The sequence below is a fragment of the Mauremys mutica genome, chromosome 13 (assembly GCF_020497125.1).
Source record: "Mauremys mutica isolate MM-2020 ecotype Southern chromosome 13, ASM2049712v1, whole genome shotgun sequence".
In the NCBI taxonomy this organism is placed as follows: Eukaryota; Metazoa; Chordata; order Testudines; family Geoemydidae; genus Mauremys; species Mauremys mutica.
In genome coordinates, this window is record NC_059084.1 from 14,959,995 (window position 1) to 14,983,392 (window position 23,398).

Sequence of the window (23,398 nt, forward strand, 5' to 3'; positions counted from 1 at the left end):
TGTAAAAACACATTTTGCAGCAAATTTTCTGTCAAGAGTTGCACTGTTTAAATATTCCAGGAGTGTATCATTCAAAGCAGGTGAGCGTAGGGGCACTTTCTATTGTTTGGCATTTCTCCTCTAAAGAGGAAGATTAAACTGGATGTAATGATGCATGTTGTCAATCCTACTGAAATGCATTATACCCAGCTGTCTACCATAGTTTAAAGGAAACTGGGGCTTTTATAATCTCTGCCTCTAGTTGAGGAAATGTGTGGACTGCCACTATAAATGTAGTTAAAATGAACACCTGTTGATCAAATAAGAAAAGCTCAATCTTAACTCTCTTTACTTAGAGCCTGACATCTAGTGGTCCTGATGACCCTCAGTTCCAGTTGAAGTCAGTGGGAGCAGCAAGTGCTTGATACGTCTGAAAAACAGGCCTAAAAGGCACTGAAAGCGTACAGAGGAGTGGGGAAAGCCTCATTTTTAAATGGGAGTTCAGGATCCTCAGCATCTCAGAGAATCAGGTCTTTTAGCTCTATGATGCCAGGTTGCAAAGGGGGCAAGGGCGGTGGGGGGAGTATGGAAGCCATGCGAGGACAGAAACTAAACACAGTGGCACCTAGAGGACAATTTTTTTGGTGGGGCGTTAGTTGGACATGGGCACATCAAGGGCTAAATTCTGTTGAGCACCTCCAGCTCCCATTGAATCCAAATGAATGCTTCAGATGTTGCTCTTAAAATCTGGCCCTAATTAAGGCACTTCTGGAAGTGCCCTTCTGTGCTTGGCTGTGACGGGCATGCTGTTTAGTGACATATGGTTTTGCTGGTGCGCAGAGCCCTGCCAGAATGTGCACATGGGCATTCTGCAGTCCATACCTGCCAACATCCTTTAATTTAAACACACGCACGCTCACTTGCATTGATTGTCATATATGTGCATAGATTCAGGCACAAACCCCTAGAAGCACATGTGCTTCCAATGCTAAAGTTTTACTTGACAGTTCCAACTTAATGGCACAGTTGCATGCATTTCCAGGCCAGAATTCAAACATGCAGTTATTTATTTATATTACAGTAATGCCCAGGAGCCCAGTCAAGGGAGGGCCCTATTGTGCCCGTGTATAAAGAAGACACTCTCTGCCCTAGAGCAATGTTCCTCGTCTCTTTTTCATAGTGCTAAGTCTAAAGTAGGTGAGAAAGAGGGGAACAGCTACCTTCTAATAATCCTCCCAGTTTATTAATGATCATTCCATTCACCTCAAAAACATCCAAGGGAAATACAAAAATTTCAGGCCATTTTTCAACACCCTGGAAAATTCAGGCTCCACAATAAAGCACTCCCATTTCTCCCCGCAGAAAGGTTTGCTTTCTGACCCTAGACTAGAGAACAACCTGCAGGATTCCAAGGAAGCCCCAGTAAATTCTGAGAGCAAATTTCAAACTCAAAGGAACTGAAATGAGAAAATCTAAATTTTGCGAGTGGCCAGAGCAGGAGAACATGCCTTAAAGAGATTATAGTTTAACCTACCACTCTCTGATTTTATAAGAATCTCACTATGTACATGCACACACACCACTTTCTAACTCACTGAACCCAGAACTCAGCGTCAGGAACAACAGGAATTTGATTGAGTTTTTCAGTAGAAGAGGCCAGAAAAGGAGTTGTAGTCTCTGGGAAAAGCAACAGGCTCAATAGATCTGAGATTGTCACCTTTGAACATGGGATTACTCAATTGATTATGGATTGACAAGCTTTTTCCCAGGGTACTATATTAAATAAATGTGCTACAGTACTAGTATTACTCCTTTCTTGGTGCACTGGATTTTCTCTGGTCCTCTCATTTTGTGTCTGCAATCCATCTTTTAATGTTGGCTGCTTCTGGATGCACAGCCTCCCCCAATAGACCCCTGCAGAGCAGCAGGATGGGTCAGGGAATATATTATACTTCTCTGTGTGGGGAGTCCCCCCCGGCTTTTTATATTAGTTAAAGGTGACCGACTGCCTTACAAGTTAATCTTCTCTCCTTATGGCTTGCATGCCACCAAAGAACAATATCTGCAGAATTGAGAGTGGAGCCCAGAGCCCAGCTGGGAGGTTTTGCTGCCAAAAGAGGTCAGGTTTCAGCATGAACTGTAGAGGGCAATGCTTTGGGTGAAGGAAGACAAAGATGCCTTGATAAATGCCAGTGCTTGAGCTTTTGGCTGAAGAGGAGCATAAGCCATCAACATGCCACATGCTTATTATGTCGGCCTTCATGGCAGCTTAAAGTTTGTCTTTTTTCTGTTGAGCAGACGGGAAGTTTCATTGGTAAATGGAACGTTCTGCTTTTCTCAATCTAACAGTTGCTGAAAAAGCACTGCCAACCGTTCTAGCTGCATGCTTTAGACTGGGTGTGATGTGTAGTGCCCCAAGCATTTTCACACTCCAGGGGGAAGTTGTCAGATGTTAAACCGGGGATCCCAAAAACCCCACTGCAAAATGCGGGGGGTGGTGGAATCTAAGGATACATTCACCAAGTATATATTTATATTTAAAAAATGTGGCTGCAGAAGCTGAGTTGCCATAGCTGTGAGAGACTCACTGAGACACAGTGGAATCCAGTGTTTTGGAAGGTTTCCTCATATGACACAAGGTTTTGGAATTTTACAGCTGGTAAATCCTTATTAACACAGGCAGCCACTACTGGCTTGGATTCCCTGGCTCACTGTTTACTATGGGGGCTCTGGGTGGAAGCAGGCCTGTTCCTGATTATTCAGCTTTGAAACTTGTTTAAAAAAAAATGACATTTCTTGGAATAAACAAAAGGCAGCGAGAGAAGCTCCCATCACCTGTTGAAAGTAAATTGATCGTATAAAAAGCTGGCGTGGATAGTGGAATTCCCCATTCTCCCACTTAGTCATTGCATCCTGGTGTGACTCATTTTCTTATATGGAGGTTCGCAGTGGTTTTATTTTGAGTGGAGCTTTTGTTTAATAAAATATAGAAATATGTGTATGATATATATTTCTTATTTAAAAAAATGAAGTATATTTCCATGAATTGGCCTAAGGAATTATTTGGAACAGCTCTGGAACTACAATCTGCCCCTGCTGTTTCACTACTCAACTACTGTATTTGTTTCATTGCAACTCAGGTCGAATTCCTTAAACAATAGACTCGGGGACTGCTCCTCTAAGACTTGTTCTCACTGTACCAAATGTCAGACTTGGGGTGGGGTTGAATGGTGGATGACTAATTCGCTGGCCTTTTACCTCCCAGACCCTGACATGTATCTTTGGCCTTGATGACTCAAATTCAAGTCCTCAGTGAAATGAAAGCACTGGCTTCAGCTCACCACAAGCACATCTTTATTAACCGCAATGGGAGTTTTGATCCAAAAACAAAAACAAAACACAAAAATCCACAGCATTCAACCCTTATGAAGAACTAAGTGGCCCATTTTGGGTGAGCTGTAAATGTGTTCCAGCTGCAGTAACTCTGACTTTGAGAGTTATCTCAAAGTGGAAGTTCCCGGGGAGCACTGCCTAGGGCCACATTCTGACCTCACTTTCAGCGGTGTGATTCAGAGTAATGCCACTGGCTGAGATCAGATGTCATCCCCTAACAGTGTCTCCCAGGACGTTTCTGAACATTCCATAAGTGGATTCTGTTCCATCAGTGGAGTTGGCAAAATTGTGATCGTTTTTGTTCTCGGGGCATCTTGAAAAATTTTTTAGGGTCTTCTCGGTAGGGGGTGGGGAGCAGCCTATCACCTGCTCATAAAAAGTCAGAGACATATTAATCTTCATGCATTTTGGAAGCGCTTCCAAGAAGCACTGTGAATAGCCAAGCCCAGAGGCAACGTTTAGTGATGAAGCAACTGTCCTACCAGCCATGCTAAATTCCTTTAGAAGTTGACGTGGGTTAACTGTGTGATGAGAAGTTAACACAGTGTCCATTAAATATTTGGTGTGATCCTTAAAAGACAATGTACATTTTCAATTGAAAACCACTTACCAGCAGCTATAGAATCCACAGAATAATATGGTTAGTCTTCAGTTTGTGAGAACTGTGAAAAGAATTTCCTGACCGTCTCAGTCCATCAGTCATGCCAGCTCAGCTAAGGCAGAAAGCTCATTTTCCTGCTTGTTAACAATCCATCGTAATGAATAAGGGATCATGAATAATGTGCAAAGGCTGTAACTGGTTCGAGAAAACTTATTTGACTAATTAAGAAAAACAACTACAAGGGACCTGCAGAGGATCATGCAAAGTTTTCCTAATGCAGATTGACACTTTCATTTCCCTCCAAAGTTTGAAGCAAGGCTTTTGGTCCGATCATGGTTTGGGCTAGAAAGGTAGAATTACATTCTTCTAACAACTCATTCATTTCTCTGACACAATCAGATCTCTCATCAGGGCTTAGTGCTAAAGCTCACTGCCCTGAAGCAGTACAAAAATCAGCTATTTCCTGAACATTTCACTGCACTGTATGTTAGAGACTTGCCAACTAAGACAAACCATTAAATGAACAAATACAGGGAACCACACCGGTAAAAACCGAGAAGTCGGCTATCAAGGCCACTGTGGCTGAGAGGTCTAAATCCACCAGCTACATTTAACCTTCTTGAGTTGATCTGCTGGCCCTTCAGCGATGCTGTCTGAATTCTATACATAAAATCCTCAGACAGCATTCAAGAGCCTCTTTGCTCATGTGGACCCTGGCAATGAGCTGGTTAGGAGCTGGGCTCATCTACTACTTTGGGTAGTAATGGCAATCCGTTTTCAAGTGGGTGTCCTTTCAGGGATAGCGCAGCCACTGATTTTAGGTAACAGGGCACACAGGGGCTTCATTGCCACTCTCATGTGCTTATGACGACTTAGTAAACATGATGATAAAGGGGTGAAAAAATCATGAACGTAGGTTTAGCTACAGTGCATTATGTCCCCTTTTTTAGAAATAGGTGTTCGGGGTCAGAAATAAACTCCTCCCAAGCCTTCAACAGAATGTAGAACTGAATAGATTCCAAAGGTTTTGAAATGCATTTTCCACCACTACCCTCCACTTTAAGTTTCCTTTCTGGGTCCAAATTTTAGGTCAGGTTCTGTAATCCGTTCCGGTTACCTATGTGTACAATAAGAAGAGGCGATGTTTGAAAATATGCCAGTCCTCTTCTGGGGCAGTTAGGCTGTTCCATGAAGTGCAGGAACCCCTTCTGAAGGCTTGTTGCTTTGCTTCTGTGGCCTCCTTACTTCAGTACACGGGTGGAGAAGTTTTGATTCTAGAGCAGAAGGCAGTGGTATACACACATGCTTGGGGATAAATTATCAGCCAGGCTGATGCCCAGTTTTTTCTGTTAGCAAGCACAGAGGTGACTGAAAATGTGTTTCTATCTAACGCATGGAGAGAGCATGATTATGATATCTAAACACTATGCAGTTCCTCCAGTACTGACATTGGGCATGTTGCTCAGTGGGGAAGAAACCTATTTACATCAAACTATAAAAACAGGCTTGAGAGAATTAGATTTTTATTTTTTTCTAATTTCAATGGATAATATTGTTATTTTAAAGCCTTTTTTCAATTATTAATTTAAATTTTCACAGTTGGTGGCTTAGACAAGAGAGGGGTCTGAAAATAATTACTCTGTCTCCCTCTAGTGGTGGCTAGGCCAGCTAGCGATTGATGAGCCTGCTACAGGTTGGCTAAGCGACGCAAGTCTTTTAGCTCAGGCAATAGAGGCTCATGACTTTAGCTCTAAGGGTCCCAGGTTGATCCCTGCTGATGCCAACCAAGGGGGTCAATGTTACATTTACAACCATTAAAACACAAATTGTCAACATGTCCTGTCAAAATACATAGCCTTAGATCCAGGTCTAATACGTTCTCAAGCAGCTTTTTTCTGACTTTGCCTATCCGTAAATTTTGAGCATTCTCAGTGGAAATATTTTATTTGTTGGTTAGTGTGTGTGTGTGTGTGCCCATGGTGAAATCAACATTTACTGATATTTACCGATAAAAAGAGAATCCTTCCAGCCCTATAGAAAGACTATCGTGTCTCAATCTCAGCTGGGACCTATAGATTTTATTATAATATAGGTATTAGTAACCCCGTGCATCTCTCAGTGCATCCACTGTTCTGGTAAAAATTCCACTTTTTCAGTAGAAGGACAAGGTGGGTGAGGTAATATCTTTTATTGACCCAACTTCTGTTGGTGAGCGAGAGAGAGAGAGAGACATGGCTACAGCTACACTGCATACATCTTTTTAATAGCTCATGTTAAAATTTTGCTTCAATCTCTCTCTCTCCCCTTTCTTCCACACACATTTATGCATATTTCACGCTGGTGAAATGTGTTGTGTTGGCAGCTGTGTGGAAAGTATTCTGTGTTCAGGGCTTCCCCAGACTGCCCCGTCAGTGAACCCAAGAGACGCCAACTCCATGTCACATTTTATTCAGATTTTCAGTTATCTTTCTGGGTGTGCACAATTCAGAGGTTTCTTTTTATTATTATTGTTATGAAAAAAATAGGTTAAAGTGGGGTTCTTTTTAATGAATGCAGCCATTAATGCGTGGCCTCGTGGCCTCTGCCAGAGGCTTGCTCCATTGATCATAGCCATGGGGGTTAAGGGAAAAGCAAATATTGACCATCTAAAATTAGGGTTTGTATGTACATGATTATAAAAGAAAAGCAGCAAGACAGATGGAGCATGCCACATGATATTTAAGCATAAAGGTCAGTGCATGAGCTGCAAAATGTTTATATTCAACAGCGTTTCAGTGCTTAAAGAACAGGAATTGTCACTGGTGACAGATTTGGTAGGAAAATGCTTAACGGCTGTGGGCATAAATAGATCCATGTAGAAGCATCCGTCGTCATTAGAATGATAACCCCAAAATAAATACATTCCTTGTTTACTTGGCGTTAGCCTCGTTCCCACTCTTAATCCCCATGGACTTTGAACTCAGTCTAAACATCATCTGATTTTTATGCCTGGATTCATTAGGTTTCAATGCAGTTTCAGTGATTCAGTCACTAAATCAAATCGAATGTTGTTGTGGTTTGCGTTCACAGGCCTCTTGAGTATTGAATATGACTCCGAGGCCTGTGTTGCCTTTGTTTTATGCATTACTGATGGCTAAAACTCTCTGCCTGTACTATGTCTATGACCAAGGTAACTCTGTTATATAAACACTGGGGTACGGCACATGATCTAAGATGATCATATTCTGTAATGAGGAAGAACAGAGGCAAAAGTCCCATTTAGTTGCCTTAGCTGTTATTAGGGATCAGTCATACTGCATTGTTTAGATGACTCAACGTTATATGCATGTGCCTGCTGGCTTTGAGGGTTAGTTAAGGAACTGTTTAACCCATGCAGTTCTGAGAGTAAGACTAGCCCCCTGACTTGTAGCTAGAAATATACCAGTCGGCTTTTGGTTTTACAAATAGGATTTTCTTGGCTAATTTGACATTCAACTGTATCCTAATTCTTAACTTCTCTCCAGTTCAAGAATTTATAGTACTTAACCTACAACAGCAAAATCTCATAACTCCACTATGTGTCAAACAAGCCTCTAACCTTCACCTTGTCCAAAGGTGTCGTTTTATGTACTGGCTGGAACAATGAGTGCCCAGCTTGTCACCCATGAAGTCCTGGCTTCAAATGCGAAGGCAAGAAAAGGTCAAAAATGAAAATTAATTGAACGGAATCTGTAGTGAATTTCCACATCTCACGTGGTAGTTTGAAGATGCCAAGGGCGGAAATAGCAAGTATCTGCCTTTGAGGCACTGGCAGTAATATGGAGAACTAGGACTGTAATAAAAGGAGGTTTTGCATGTCGAGAGTTGAGGTGCTTTGGCGGAGCTAGGTGGAGACCCAGGACTAGGCAGCAGGAGGTGCTTTGTCAGAGTGGTGTATGGGACAATGCACTACAGCAAGTGAAAAGTGAAGTTCATCACCAGATCAGTGTAAACACCATTGCAAGGGGTCTGCCTCCAGCTGTGCTTTTCAACTGCTTTAACCCTATCCTTCAATTCCTCGAGCAGAAAAAAATCCCCAGTCAACTCCTAATTGATTGATTTATAAACTATTTTACTGTAAGACACTTTTTGCTGTTGATCTCCTCCTCCTCTTACAGTCAGAGGAATCGCAATATCAATCTCTTTGGTATTTTTGATTTACGAGGAATCCTTAAGAGCTAGTATGATGTCCTTTCACCATAACGACCAGCTACAAAGGGAATTCTTCAGTAAGTGCTGCTTTTCAGCCATGAGGTGCCCTTGTTTTTGCTGGAGTAAACCCAGAGCTGCCACACACAAAAAAAAGGTGTTTTCATTTCAACTGACTCGATAGGTTTCAGCAGTAAATGTGTTAACAGTAGCATAGCTGTAACCTGTGACAGTCCACAGCAGTGGCCAAAATAAACGCTCATTATTAAAATTCTGGAATCCTCTCCATTAATTTACACAGTGGTCCTCTGGGATGTTAGGGCTAAACAGCAAATCAGGTGAGAGGCTTGCAGACTCTAATTACAGCCTGCTTATGCTGTCTGCACTCTGGAACTCCATTACTGCATGTAAGTATATATAGAAGAGACAACGGGCTCACTTTGGAGAAACTGAACTGTTCAGTACTAAAAGGAAATTATTCAGCATTTTGTTCCTGTAGAGTAACAACAACAAAAAGTATCCAAGAGGGTGTTAAAGATGACAATAAATAAGAAGATGCTGGCACCTAGCCCCAGATTTTCATAACCTGTGCATATCTGCAGTCCCAGTTTGCACTGCAATAGTTGTGTAGGCATTTGTGTTTGATTGCACATGCAAGTAACTGAGTATCTAACTGGGCATTTTTGCATGCCAGTGCTGTGATTGTCCAGAGTATCCTGGTGACGGAGTGTGCAGTTCTGAAAAATCTGTGCCGCCAGCTTTTAGACAAAGGGGTAGATTGTGCCTTTAGGCACAGCTCTGGACAGTGCATAAACTATACAACTTCAGGAGTAGTCTCAAGGGAGGGACTGTGACTCAGAGACATGTTGAGTCATAATTCCTCCCCTGACGCCGCCTTGTTGGGGGAGAGAGGAGGGAGAGTGATTTATTGCTCACTTGTAACAGTAGTAAACTGCTCCATAGTCCTTGCATTGGCTCAACTACTCTGTTCAGTGAGAGGGGCTGGAGCCAAGTCTCCAGCCATTTGTACACTCTCTTCACTGCAGGGAGAGAGTAAGTGGGTGACTGGTCCCACTTATGCCTGTGCACCCAGATCCAGCTAGTCCTTAGAATGGATGTGAGGGGGATTCTTTCTCCCTCTTTGAGAGGTTGTTTGAGTCAGAGCCTCGGCTGGGTAGTAATTCAGTAGTAGTAGTAGTAGCAGTTAGATGACACCAACTCCAGTAATTCCATCTGGGCTACAAATCCCCCTGCACTTTTAACTGGATTGAGTATTCTTCACTTTCTGCTCTCCAGTGTGTAGTGATGCTGCTACACACTGTTAAACAGCAGCCGTATTCCAACCCAGAGGTGGCTGCATGTCAGCAGTGGGTGCCCCTTAGCTACCGCGTAGGGGTGCTGACTTAATTACTTATTGTTGCTTTGAGATCATTGGATGAAAGGCATTATAGGCTGGGCCAAATTCATCCCTGATGGCAGCCGGTGGAGTTACACTGGCATGTTGTTGTTATTACTTAGGGTAGGTCTACACTTCAAGCCGGAAGGTGTAAAGTCCAGCAGAAGGAGACATACCTACTTCAGATCTTATTCATCTCATGCACCAAAAATAGAAGGGTACCAGCAGCAATGCAAATAGTGTGAGGGGCTAGCTGTCCTGAGTACACCCCTAGCATCCTGGATGGGTACATACTCAAGGCAGTTAGCCCCTCACCACCCTAGCTACGCTCAAGCACAAGTATCTCTCCTGGAGTTGGAATTAGCCTCTGCTTATGGGCTGCAGGGAGGAAACGGATTAAACAGCCAAGTGCAACTGTCATGCCAGTTCTCATTAGCCACATGGAGTGGAATACAAAGAAAAAACAAAGAGCATAAATGGTGAAAAGTGCATTAAATAAAACATAAAAATCCTCACAATCCTCTTTCATTTTCCTACATTCTTTGCTTCCATTTGGACTAGAAGCAGAAGTCCCAATATAACACAAGAGAGAGATTGCTCTTGCAGAATTTCCAGGCATCAGGAAAAATAAGAAGTCGTATTAGAAGCAGTTTTCATTAGATTTCCACCCCAGTTCTGTAGACCCAAAGCATATGTATAAGCTTCAGGGAAACCTTCCAACAGAACCTCACCTTTGGAGATTCCTCCCCCAGCACAAACACTCAGCTAGTGGCTGAATTGTTGAAAGAGTTTTGCGTGCTGGCTCAGTGATTTGGATGCACAATTCCCATAATTCATATTAATCAAATTTTCAGAGAGCTATTAGGAGTTTTTACACTCCATCAACATTTTTAAAGCAAATCACCTGACTGAAACCCCAATGCAATGTACTGAAAATGTTAGCGGCAGGGCTCAAAGTCTTTTAAAAAAAGAAAAGCAGCTTCCAAATTATTTTTTGGGTCAATGAAAAAATATTCCTGGCTAGACTGAGCCCCTAATTTGTGCACTAGTACTAAAAATGCATGTGCAAAACCCCTGCATTGACCATTTGGACACGCAATAGCTTGCCTGGCATGTGTACACGTGGTGATTGGGCGCACAATCGGATGCCTATAGTTTTTGAACCCTACTAATTTAATTCTACTAATATAAAACTTTTTTTATTGTTGTCACATGCTCTAAATATGCTTTAGTGCATTCAAATAAATGCCCTACAGCACGTGTAGAGTATATATTACAGTAAACGGATCTCTAAGATAAATTGCTCTTAGTGGGTGGGTTTTATTTTTCTGCGTGGCCCATTAAGAGGTGACTCAGAAGCATGCAAGCAATACAACTAATAAAGCTATTAAGGCAGGTAGATTTACGTAGGTATCGTACACAACGTATGGTCCAATCATGACGGTTCCAAGGAGACATTTATTTCTGTTTCGGCAAAATTTAATTTGAGTCCAACAGTTTACATTTCACACACAAAACTTGGGATGCCATTTTATCAACGTGCAGTAGTATGCAGAGTTTTACAGTAGCAGACAGTGAGCTAAATTGGTGTTAATGGACATCCACGTACTGTTGTGAGAAATGTCCCAGGCTGATGCAGGTACAGTACATAGAATGCAGTGGCAGAGCAGTGTATATATAATCTATTTTAGATGAATATGTAAAAAATATGTGTAACACAATCAAAGTGACATTGCACCTCAGAGAGACTAAATATGCAATGACCCCAAAGCCCTCAGCAGTCTCCAAAGTAACTGCCAGGCTCTTCACAGGACATATTTTGTACTATATTTCTTTGAACAGCCCTTAAATGAAAAATTATTCAGGGTATATGACTTACCTAATATTGTTAGCCTTGGGTTGCTAAGAGACTTTGGACTATGCTACTGATAATGCTAGAGAGCAACAGAAAGAGAGAAAGCAGATTGAATTACTGTAGGCCAAATTCTGCTCTCAGTTATATCTGTGTAATTCCATGTAACTCACTGGAAGTGCACGAGTGTAATAGGCAGCAGAAAGAGGTTCTGTGTTTCAGTGGCCATCATTATGGATGTGATGGATTTATTGCTAATTAGAGCATATGCAGTAAATCCTCAATCCATTGTAGTTGGATAACCCAGACAGTGAATGTATATGGCAGTTGTTAGAAGTTTGGAGTAAAGACATACTGAAGGTGCATATCTAGCTATAGGTTATTTTTATTACTGGCTAAAGTAGATGGGTTGATAGATAGCTATCACGTACATTTAGGCTTCATGTTGTACATATCAGAACAGGAAGAGGACACAAATAGCACAAAGAAATCAGACACCTTGTAACTGTCTTCCCAACTATGGTTCTTAAAAAGCTTGGGTAGAATAAAATAAAACAAATGGCTGAGTCGTCTTCTAATGATAATAATGTTCCCTCTTTCCCTTCACCTTGGGTAATATCTTTTTTCCTGTTTAAAAAAAATGCAGTAACAATCTGTCCCTATAAACTGCTCCTAGGGAAATCTGGGGCTTTGATTTTCAGAGGTGCTGAGCACTCACACCACCAGGTGATTTCAGTGAGAGCTCTGGGTGCTCAGTATCTCTGAAAATCAAAGCCCCAGCTGTCTCAATTTGGGCACTTAAAACCAGTGGCACACAAATTTAGGTGAAAAATTAGGATTTATATTTCAATAAATAATAGCTTTTTACTAGACACTAATCCTCCAGTCAGTAACATGCATCTTACTAAGGAAGATGAAGACTTGCATGGTTTTATGGTTAAAACAAACAAATGAAAATTCAATCGGGTTCTGCTGAGCCGCTGACTCACAGCATGACTCTGGTCAAATCATTTGACCTCCTTGTACCCTCAGTCAATCCTGCTGGCTGAAGTCAGAGCCTTGCTGAAAAGCAAGATGTTTCATTTGTATTGAACATTCCTAATATTTACATATAAAGCATCAGCTGGGCCTCAATTCAGAAAAGCACGTAAGCGTGTGCTTAACTTTAAGCATGTGCATAAATCTTTTTCTGTTCAGGAAAGTACTCAAGTACATGCTTACATTTAAATCCCATTGACTTCAGTTGGAACTAAGCATGTGCTTAAGTGCTCAGCTAAATTAGAGCCTTAATGCCTAATTTGACTTTATTTAAGTCAGGTTTCTGATAACATTTTCCAACAAGTTAATAGTGTAATATTACTTTTAGATGGTCAGCAGATCTGGGAGATGGAGGCGACAGTGGATAAAGATAAGAGCCAACCTGTAAGTATGCAACATAATGTATGTCCTTTACTCCCTTGCTTTTCAGCTATATGCTGAGAACATCTTCTGCAAGGTGCTGAGCACCTCCAACTTCCATTGACTTCAGTGGGAGTCCAGCCTGCTCAGAGCTTTGCAGGCTGGGACCCTTGGTTTGCGCTGCTTTATTTACATTCTGGGACTGATTCTGCAAGGTGCTGAGCAGCCTTGACTCCTACTGAGGTCAGTGGAAAACTTACAGGATACCATCAGCGCCTTCTAGTGCAATGGGCCTTATCTGCTCCTAAGGAAGTGAATGGCACTGTTGCTATGGAACTTGGATCAGTGGGATCAGATTGTAAAAAAGTAATAAATACATATATAGAATAATTACATTTCATGTTTATCAAGTGCATAGGAGTAGTTAAAGCACTGAAACATTAATCGGTATCGTGTGTGTTCTCTTTAGCTGAGACTTCTCTCTTCAACATCAGGACACTAGCAACAGAAGCCATAGAGGATGTGACATTTAAAAACCAGTTTCCTGATATCAGAAATCTTCCAGTCCTAACCCACCTGTCCCTTCTTTCTCCACATCCTCCTTTTCAGAGGGGAACAAGAAAATTCCTTTTCCTTCCTCCAAGGATATATACTCCATGGGGTAGTTGCCTGAGAGCCTGTTGATCATTGGACTTCGGTTTCTAAAACCATATTGTCGCCTTTCATTGTTTCAGAGCATGCTTTTTGTAGAGATACCAGAGTATCGGAACAAGCACATCCGTACACCTGTGAAGGTGAATTTCTATGTCATCAATGGGAAAAGAAAAAGAAGTCAGCCACAGCATTTTACCTATCACCCAGGTAATTCTTTATACAGAGGGCAGATTGGGCTACAGTTTCTGACAAGGCAGGCTTTGTAGTCTGATACCTCATTCTCTTGTCATTAACAAAGCATCTGAATTTTTCTAATTTAATGCAGAGTCACTGCCAGATCACCAGTTACTATTGGTTTAAAGATGGCATGTAATTTTGGGGGAGGATTTTTTTTTTATATATCCATGTGTGTATGTCAGGGGGCTTTACATCAGATGTCCAGGAAATGGGCTGATCTTGCCCCATTTAAGACAATAGTAGTTTGCAAATGATTTCAGTGAGAACAGGATCAGATGCTTATGTGCTCTGACCCTGTGAAAACAATGAATATTGCCTTACCTAGTTGACATGTACCACAGTAAGTTAACATCAGATCTGGGGAAAGGAGTACTAGAGTATGGAAGGAGAAGAGTAGGACATATTCTTTAACGTAGGGCCAGTTTAGATATGAAAGAAAAGTTTGGATGCTTCTCAAACTGTTTCCCTTGGGAATTCGTGAGCAAGAAGTGAAACAGGATTACTCATGAGATTCCCAGCACTTCCTAGTTTTAGCTGATTTTCTCAGTGGAAACCAGAAAGCAAAAACTAACCTGACTGGATTTTTCAAGCTCTGAAATGATATCTCAGTGCTGCTAATTTCTAAGGATGGGGAAACATCCAGATCAGTTCTTACTTGGTACAAAGCATTTCACCCATCCCTAGTAGAAAATGCTTCACTGCTCTATATGATTCATAGTTAGAGAGAGGACATCATTAAGGCTTTTGATGGCCACTAAATTGTTGCACTGTGAAATTAAATTTATAAATATGCTGTTATTTCAAAAAGAGCCTCAAAATGTAAACTTTTAAAAAAGCTATAAGATTCCATTAGAAATTTATATGTCTACAGGTTTCAGAGTGGTAGCCGTGTTAGTCTGTATCAGTAAAAACAATGAGGAGTCCTTGTGGCACCTTAAAGACTAGCAAATTTATCTGGGCATAAGCTTTCGTGGGCTATAACCCACTTCATCAGATGCATGGAGTGAAAAATACAGTAAGCAGGTATAAATATAATATATGCAATAGAATGTAAAATAATTTTCCCTCTGTTGATACTCACCCCTTCTTGTCAACTGTTGGGAATGGGCCACTTCCACCATGATTGAATTGGCCTCCTTAGCACTACAAAAAGTAATTTTCCCTCTGTTGATATTCACCCCTTCTTGTCAACTGTTGGGAATGGGCCACATCCACCCTAATTGAATTTGCCTCATTAGCACTGACCCCCCACTTGGTAAGGCAACTCCCATCTTTTCATGTGCTGTATATTTATACTGTACTTTCCACTTACTGTATTTTCCACTCCATGCATCTGATGAAGTGGGTTTTAGCCCACGAAAGCTTATGCCCAAATAAATGTGTTAGTCTCTAAGGTGCCACAAGGACTCCTCGTTGTTTTTATCTGTCTACATAACTATTGTCCAGTCTGCCTGGTATGTATCCCTGAACTAAGATTCAGGGCATTAAAATGTAGGGGGGGTTACAATAAGTGAAAATTGCATCATTTTCCCAGCACATCAAGATTCAGTCAACTTTTACAAATGGGAGTTTATTCTCTTTTTATTGATGCTGGCGGCCATTATTACTGAGGAAGACTCATGCAAAAAGACTGGGTCTCGAAGACAGCTCTAAAAATGGTCAAGCCTAGGCTGTTCCTCTGGGTCTCTATTTAATCTCTTGGACTGAAAAACAGGGCTGCAAATCTTGCAATATCAACACGTCTCATAAACTGTCTATTAATTCCTTTTTCTACTGGGGCCAGAAGTACTATGAGGAATGTCTCTCTCCTGGTTTCTTCGTAGTTTTGCTTTGGGTTCCACCTAGAGCTAGAAATTGCAGAACCGAGCCAAAAATGAATTAAAATGACAGCAATAAAAATAATCAGCTAATCTGAATTTTTGAACCTTGAGAAATGTGAGGTTTAAGTTTTGGGTAAAGTTTTTGTCCATCCTAATGCTAAGAGCTTTCACAAGAGATTCTCCCATGATTGCACTCAAGAAATTTACTACCTGTAGTGCCCTTGTGGAGAGTGCACTCACCCACACACACTCTCACAATGACTTAGGTCTCTTCTTAGCGCCAGGGAAAAACAATCTTTGTTTCTCAGTTGTGCGTTAAAAATAACGTCCTTTGCATGCTTTATTCTAGTACCATCAATCAAAACAGAGCCCATTGATGACTATGATCCAGCTTTAATCTGCAATGCAGTACACAGTGGTCTGGGAACAGTAACACAGCCTTACTATTCACAGCACACAATGGTCACCGAATCCCCTTCCTGTCTTGTGGCCACTATGGCTTCCTGCCAGCAGTTGCATTCAGGCCTGTCTTCTACTGATTCTCGATATCATCAGCAGAACCCAGCAGCTGTAATATACCAAAGAAGCAAAAGTCTCAGTCCTAGCCAACTAGGCTACCAGCAGTCCAGTTTGATGGCCACACAGGTTTCCATTTCAGATGCACACAGGTCAGTGCTGGTGCATGCTGGTTCCCCAGGCCAAACCTCAGCTGTGCTCCACCACTCTCCAGCCAGTCAACAATCTTCTCCCGTGATTCACTATTCTCCAACCAATCAGCAGCTGAGGTGTGGAAGCCATCAAGAATTCCAGCATATCATGTGCTGCGAAAATTTTACCTCTAATGTAGCAAGACCCAGCCAGCCTCAGGTCAGTCAAGCACAAAGGATAAGTCCAAGTTCATATCCTACCGTGATTCAGCAGCAGACAGCCACCAGCCAGAGAGCAGCAAAAAATGGACCGCCCGTTAGTGATCAGAAAGAAGTGTTACCAGCCGGAGTCACTATTAAACAGGAACAGAACCTGGACCAAGCATATCTGGATGATGGTAAGCAGCACTCTTTTTTTATTACATATAATTCCATCTGGTCCTCTGCACAAAAATAATGTGGCCTCCTCCTTGACAGGGTAAGAACCCATCCCTTGTAAAGTTTTATATTTTCTTAATGTAAGAGCCTTTCATCAACTGCATTTTTGGTAGATAGCAACACACTTTGGCAACTCAAAAAAATGAAGCATTTCTACAGTCTATAGAAAACCTCTGTCTTCATGTCACGGGGTGAGCTGTCAGGTTTTAAACTGCTTCTAATTTTTTTTCCACTTGCCAAACATTAGTTGAAAATGGAGAAACTGACACAAAGTGGTTTTTTTCAAAATTATTTATATCAATGCAAATTCCACAGTGTAAAAACCCTTTTGTACATTTAATAAATACATTTTAAAAAAGCCTAATTGAACAGTCCATGAAGACACATAATGAATAGAGTAGTGCTGCAGGCAAAACTATTGCAGATGTTCTAGATGAACAGTAGTACATTGATTGGTAAAACAATGTCATTTCTTTGTTGCGAGCCCAGTAGATTTAGCTGTCAGGACTGAATAAAAGCAAGAGTAAAGCTTTGTTTGAATATATCCTGCTTATCCTTAGGTAGATAAGAGTTATTGGCAAACTGGTTGATTGGTTGTTTTGTTAAACATTAGTACTATTTCATAGCAGGCAAAAAATACAAAGCTAAGGCTTGGGGGCTAGATCCTGTTCCCATTAAAGTTAGTAGCAAAACCCATGTTTACTTCCGTGGGAACAGAAGCCCTTGATTAGAATGTTGCATAGAAATGGAGTGGGCTAGATTGTGCAATTGTGTATGTAAAATGTGCACCTAATTTTCATGGACTGTTACTGCGACTGCACTCACAAGTATTGTGCAAATTGCTAATTTTGGTCCCATGCGTGTGCATGTGCAATTCTGACACTAGACATATAAATTAGGCAAACAATACTTAGTGATTTTGCCTGCACAGTTATACAGTTATAGATTTTGAAAGTCTAGCCCTGTCAGTTTTTCTTTGTGAACCCAGAGGTACGGAGTATTTGAAGACACCTTTACCTGATATGATCATCATGGCTGCTTGCTGCGGGCAGAACAGGTTCCTCCGCCCCACCCCTCACAGACACACTTTTTTTCCTTCTTAATGTAGCCTGTATTTGAAATGTTTGAGCTTCTTCATTCAGCCATGGCAGTTGATGTCATCTTGGCACCATCACAGCAATCATTCCGGGGCAGTTCTTACAACTATAAAATGGTCCTTGTCTGCAGAGAGAATTTTGCTAGTATTTTTTGGCCATGAAATAAAATAAAATAAACAAAAGCCAGGGACTGCTCAGGGAAAGGAGCGTTAGAGCAGCGCGAGGTAATTTTTCTCTGTAATAAAAGTGGCCACTGTGTCTTAACGTTCTTCTAATATTAGGGCATCAGAGATTCTTCCTCCTTTCTATAAACATTGGACACACACACAAAAATCTCATGGTTGCAATACAAATGAGAAAATAAGGAGATTCAAAGTTAAGGCTTATGAACTCTGGGCCTGTTTCAGAGCCCACTGAAGTTAAAAGAAAGACTTCAATGGGCTTTGGCTCACGTCTGTAATGCCCAACTATATTATGAGTGCATCAGAATGGTGTGTACTGTACCTCAAAGCATGTGTTACAAAATAGGGGGGCTAGTGAAAGACTAGGGGGGCAGTGAGTTAGGAATGAAATTCCAGGCTTCTGCTTAAATATCTTCGTCATCAGGTTGGCTGCTGGTTTGTATACTAACGTTCCACTGAACTCTGTGGGATATCAGCACCTACATTCACAATAGGTGCCTTCCTCTTGGAAACGCATGCAAACATTGCTTGCCACCTGAGCATATAAAATTAGTTGTTTGTGGGAGCTGTGTCTGAGGAAGGTCTGCAGAGCAGAACCCTTTTCTATGGAGAAGTTTTGCAAGTAACACAACAGGGTAAAAGAGCTGCTTTGGTGTGACGTTTGGACGATAGCTCACTGGAGCCCTTAAAGTCCTTATCATAACTTGTGTTCTTATTCAGAGGCTTCTTTCAGATATTTTTTAGGCTAGAGGCCATACCCATTCATGGAATGGAAATATTAAGTAGGCACAAATTATCATGATATTGCACATTGTAGGTCAAAACCAGAGGTCAGCTCTCAATCAGCTGAATTTTCAGAATCCACACATTAATTATAGGGTATTATGCCCAAGCTGGACTACGGGGAACTATTCACACTAGTATTTCCCTTCCCTACATGTTTACTTTATTAAGAAGGAGCCCTTGGGGTAGTTATGATTCCAAAATGTTCAGGTCTTGAAAACCCCTTTGCTTTTCCATAGGGAAAAGTGATTCAGAATATAACAAAAATCACATTTTGCTAACTAGAAAATGTATTTTTGCACTTTATAGTATTAAAAGAAACCCGGATCAATACGATTATGACAATTTTACAAGTCCCTTTGGCTGACTCGATCTCCTGAGATTATAAATGGTGATTAATCTTGCTGTGACACTTATTGGGTAGATGCTTAGATGACTGTTCCCATGGCTAGTTCCTCCTTGTATTTAGCTGTGACACTCTGAGTGCCTTTCTCAGGCCTGAAGAAGAGCTCTGTGTAGCTCCAAAGCTTGTCTCTTTCACTGAGAGAAGTTGGTCCAATAAGAGATATTACCTCACCCACCTTGTCTCTCCCATTCCCATGGTTAGGTTTAACCGGCTGGACGGTTTTATTGTGCTATAGCTGACTACTGCATAGCTACTACTAAGACAGTGGTTGTTTTGGTGTCTCTTGCTTCCCTTCTCTCTTCTTCCCCTTCTCCTATCTTTCTCCTTCATCCTGTTCTTCTCTCTCTAGATTTCCGCTGACAAGCCAGGATTGGTGGGGTTTTGGGTTTGGTTTGGGGGTTTTTTGTATTACAGTTGCATCCTTCCCTCTCCTCTCTGTCTCCAAGTCCCTTGCTCTTGTGGTTATTGCAAAGTCTTGCAATTCAGGGAACTAAGAATCTATTCTCAGCTCTGACATGAAGTTCCTGTGTGACCCTGGGTAAATCCTACCCCATCAGTTCCTCATCCGTTCAATGGGAGATAACCACTACTGCCACACAGGGCTAGTGTTCGTTAATGTTTGAACAATCTTGGAAGCCACAAGAGAATACAGGGTACAACTATTATTATTTCTCTTTATTTCTTCTGGGCCTCTTGTGTTTCTGCTGCTAAGTCTGCTATGTTGTCTCCCTGTAGTAATTCTCCTCCCATCTCTGCAGCTAAAAAGCAGCTTTTCTTCTTTTTGAGATCATGACTCTTTCTTTGCCCAGTACACTCTTGGCTGCAAGGACCCCTGATGCTGGCACACACTATTAGAGTAATCCACGTAGCCCCTCATTTTCCTCCTACTTTTAAAATATGATTCTTGTTCCACCTACAAACAATATTGCCACTTGCTGTGACCAAAAGCTACACATACTCATCAGTGATGCCTTCCTATGATAGTTCCACGGGTGTGTGTGCCACCTTACAACAAGAGGCCAGCTGGCTTGTGTAACCCACACACCTTCTGGGTGGGGTGTTTTGTCCCAGGTGGTAGCACCGAGACCACTTAAAGAGAGAGTTAAATGAGTCTGCTGTAAGCCTTAGCTAACAGCCAGTCAGTTTTTAGCTCATGGAGTAGCGGCTCATGCACTAAGCTGCAGAGGTCCCAGGTTCAATCCCGCCAGCTGGCGACCGGGGTGTGTCGGCATTACTCTTGCACTAACTACCTTCCCAAACCACTGCTGCTCACTTCCAGCTTCCTTAGTCTCACAGGCAAGGGCTGGCAGAACCACCAAACTTTTTGTCCTTCCATAACATTACTTAAAGGGAGCATAGAACAAAGCTATCCAGCAGTTTAGGTTGTGTTTGGAAATGTAAAACAGATGCAGATTAATTTGATTTGGATGTTGTCTGAATTAAGTCCGTCCAGCTCTTCAGGGAGATTTTATCCAGGGTTCTGATTTGGACCTGTTTCAGCCATTTCCCCCATGCTACCCTGTGTTAGAAGCACAAGATACATCTTAGATTGGATTCCTCCTGGAGGAAAGAGAAGGTGGGGAGGACAAAGAATGACCTACTGCAGGACAATTGAAAAGGATGCTGCCATCATGGAGACAACTTACAGTGGAATCAAACATCTTGCTCTGGATAGACAGCAGTGGGCAAAGTGGATTGCCCCGTGTGGCACTAGGCACAGTTTCTAGGGAACTAGCCTACAAAGATTCAAGGCCCTGCAATGTCACAGATAATAGCCCAGCGGCGTATTATCGCCTAGGCCAATAAGGCCTAGGCCTAGGGCGGCAAATTTGCAGGGGCGGCAAATTTGCTCACGCCCCCTCTCCAACTCCTCTCCTTCCCCAAATCCCCGGCCCGCTTCCTCCCCCAGGCGCACTGTGCTTCCCTCCTTCCACCTCCCTCCCAGGCTTGCCGCGCGAGGGAGGGGGGAGAAGCGAGTAGCGGCACGCTTGGAGGAGGCAGAGCAGAGGTGAGCAGGGAGTAACCCGGGGGGGCAGGGAACCGCTCCCCGCCCCAGCTCACCTCCGCTCCACCGCTGCCATCCCCCGAGCGCGCCGGAACTCCCCTTCTCCCCACTCCCTCCCAGGCTTACCGTGAGGGAGGAGAGGTGAACTGGGGGGGGGCATTTTTTGAGAGCCTAGGGGACCTAATTTTGTTAATCCGCCTCCGATTTAGCCTCTGTGTGCTTCAATTCCCCATCTGTAAAATGTAATAATTACAATACCCTGGTGAGGGGGTACTAACATCAATACATTGGTGATTGTGAGACACTCAGATACGACAGAAATAGCGGCCACAAAACTCCCTTAGACAGACTCAGTGGGAGTAAATAAAGGTGGTAGAATCTGGCCCTAAATAAGTAAATAAATACATAGCTGCTCTCCAAAGTGGTATTGATTTTCCAGCCTGAGAATACATAAGTTACATGTTTTTTTACTTCACAAAGAAAATACGTTTGTCATTCAGATGGCAACTATCTAACCACATCTCAAAACCCCAAAATAGCCTCTCTGCTGCAATATATCTGAATTATTTTCAGTGTGTCAGTAATCAGAAGAGCGGAGGGAAGGAAGGCGGTAGGCACAACTGCCGCAGTTCATCAGGCTTGCAGTTCAGTGGAGCCCTTTTATAGCAAAGTTATTTCACAGAAAAACTGCACTTGAAGCGGATGTTTCAGTAGAACTGAAATTGCAACCTGCACCTTGAGATGCATATAAATGACCCAGGACTTTCACTCACCTTCACTAAGACCAGGATATTACTCTCTGTGGGTTCTGCCACACACCACAGGAATTGTTGGCCAAATGAGATTTTTATTCTGATTATTGACACTTGAGGATGATTTTACTTATCTTTGTACAGCATGACACAAAAGTATCACCAGATGTTTAGCAAATGATTCTGTTGCATGCTTCCGGCCACTCTGAGAAAGTTACCAGGCCTTACAGAGTCCCCAGGACAAGTCCAGGAGTTGAAGTGTTCATCTCTTGTTTTCTCTCTTACTAATAATGAACCAGGTTGTACCATTAGCCACAGACCTCCACTGGGCGCCCAATGCAAAGCAGTTCTGCCTAGGGAGATGCTATGGGAGGGAGTGTATCTCAAGACAACACAGTGCTTCCTGGAGCACCCGAGTAGAAAAGCTGCTGTATTATCCATGAGGTGGGACTGCAGGTGCTGTGCCACCCACTGGATGGGACTGCAACCGTGGTGCCAGCCCATACTGTGGCTGCATCCGACCCCAGACATTTTGTACATTCAGAGCATAGGGACTCACTGGTGGCTGGCTCCTGTATGGAGGGGCAAATGGGGAGGCTTCTTGTACTTCTCCAATGCAGGCTTGGGCCTGCTGTGGTCCTTTGCAAGGCCCTGGGTGTGTTTCAGGGGAAGAAGCAGGCCAGCTGTGTATTGAGGGAAGGAGAGGATATTATATATATGGGAGGAAAGAAGAGGAAGGACCCGCAGTTATTTGCAGGGCATAGGGCTGCTCTAATTTATTCCATCTGAAGCAGTCTTCATTGGACCGTTCTTGTGGGCCAGGATTATCGCAGCACAGTTCTGAGCTCCAGTTCTGCCCTCTCCAGCCCGCTCTGCAGCAGGTAAAGGAGCAGGTGGCCTAAAGCCAACGATGTCAGCTTTATGAGAGCTGGGGATTCCCCCACACAAGGGGAACCTTAGCTGCATGATTAAGGCAGCTTAAAGTCCCCTTCATGCTACTGGAGTAGCACAGAAAACTTACCCAGGGCCAAGGATCTAGCCCTTTGCCTGGATTCAGTGTAGCTATCTCTCTGAGTTCATGCTGTGTCTTTCAACTTCAGGCTACACAGAACATGCTTAAGTTACAGTTTGGTTTTAGCTCTCTCTTTTCCATCTATGAGTGTTGGAGAAAATCATGAAGGAGCCCTTAGATGAGGGAGAAAAATGGCTTTTTCTCTTTCTATTTTCTCGCATTATAGAAGGTAGTGAATTTGTATGTTGCAGGGCTGCGGTTTGATTAGAGAAAACATTTGCATCAAAAAAGCCACTTTCTGTTTATAATTAGAACTGCTTTTCATAGAAGGTGTGGTCAGAGATTCAGTAGACTCCGAGTAGAGCCTGTACCTTCTCCAAGCAATTTCGCCTGGATTAAAGCAAATCTATGCATTAGCCAATCTGATGCTGGCCCTATCGCTCTTATTACTCAGCATTATCCACTTGGTCTCAGTTGAGGTCACTAGTCTATGTTTTGGTTCCAGTGCATCCATATATTGTATTAATTATTATTATTATTACTTATTTGTATTGTGGCAGTGCCTAAGAGCCTCAGCCA

General features: G+C 42.4%; 1 protein-coding gene across 2 annotated transcripts in view; it reads left to right on the forward strand.

Annotated features, from left to right (window-relative positions):
- Nucleotides 1-23,398, forward strand: part of NFATC2 (nuclear factor of activated T cells 2) — a 103,979-nt gene that overhangs the window by 51,061 nt on the left and 29,520 nt on the right. For both annotated transcript variants that reach the window (XM_044986048.1, XM_044986047.1), the window contains exons 7-9: nucleotides 12,755-12,810; nucleotides 13,521-13,647; nucleotides 15,847-16,542. In XM_044986048.1, the coding sequence (XP_044841983.1) occupies nucleotides 12,755-12,810; nucleotides 13,521-13,647; nucleotides 15,847-16,542 (879 nt within the window). The remainder of the gene's footprint in view (nucleotides 1-12,754; nucleotides 12,811-13,520; nucleotides 13,648-15,846; nucleotides 16,543-23,398) is intronic.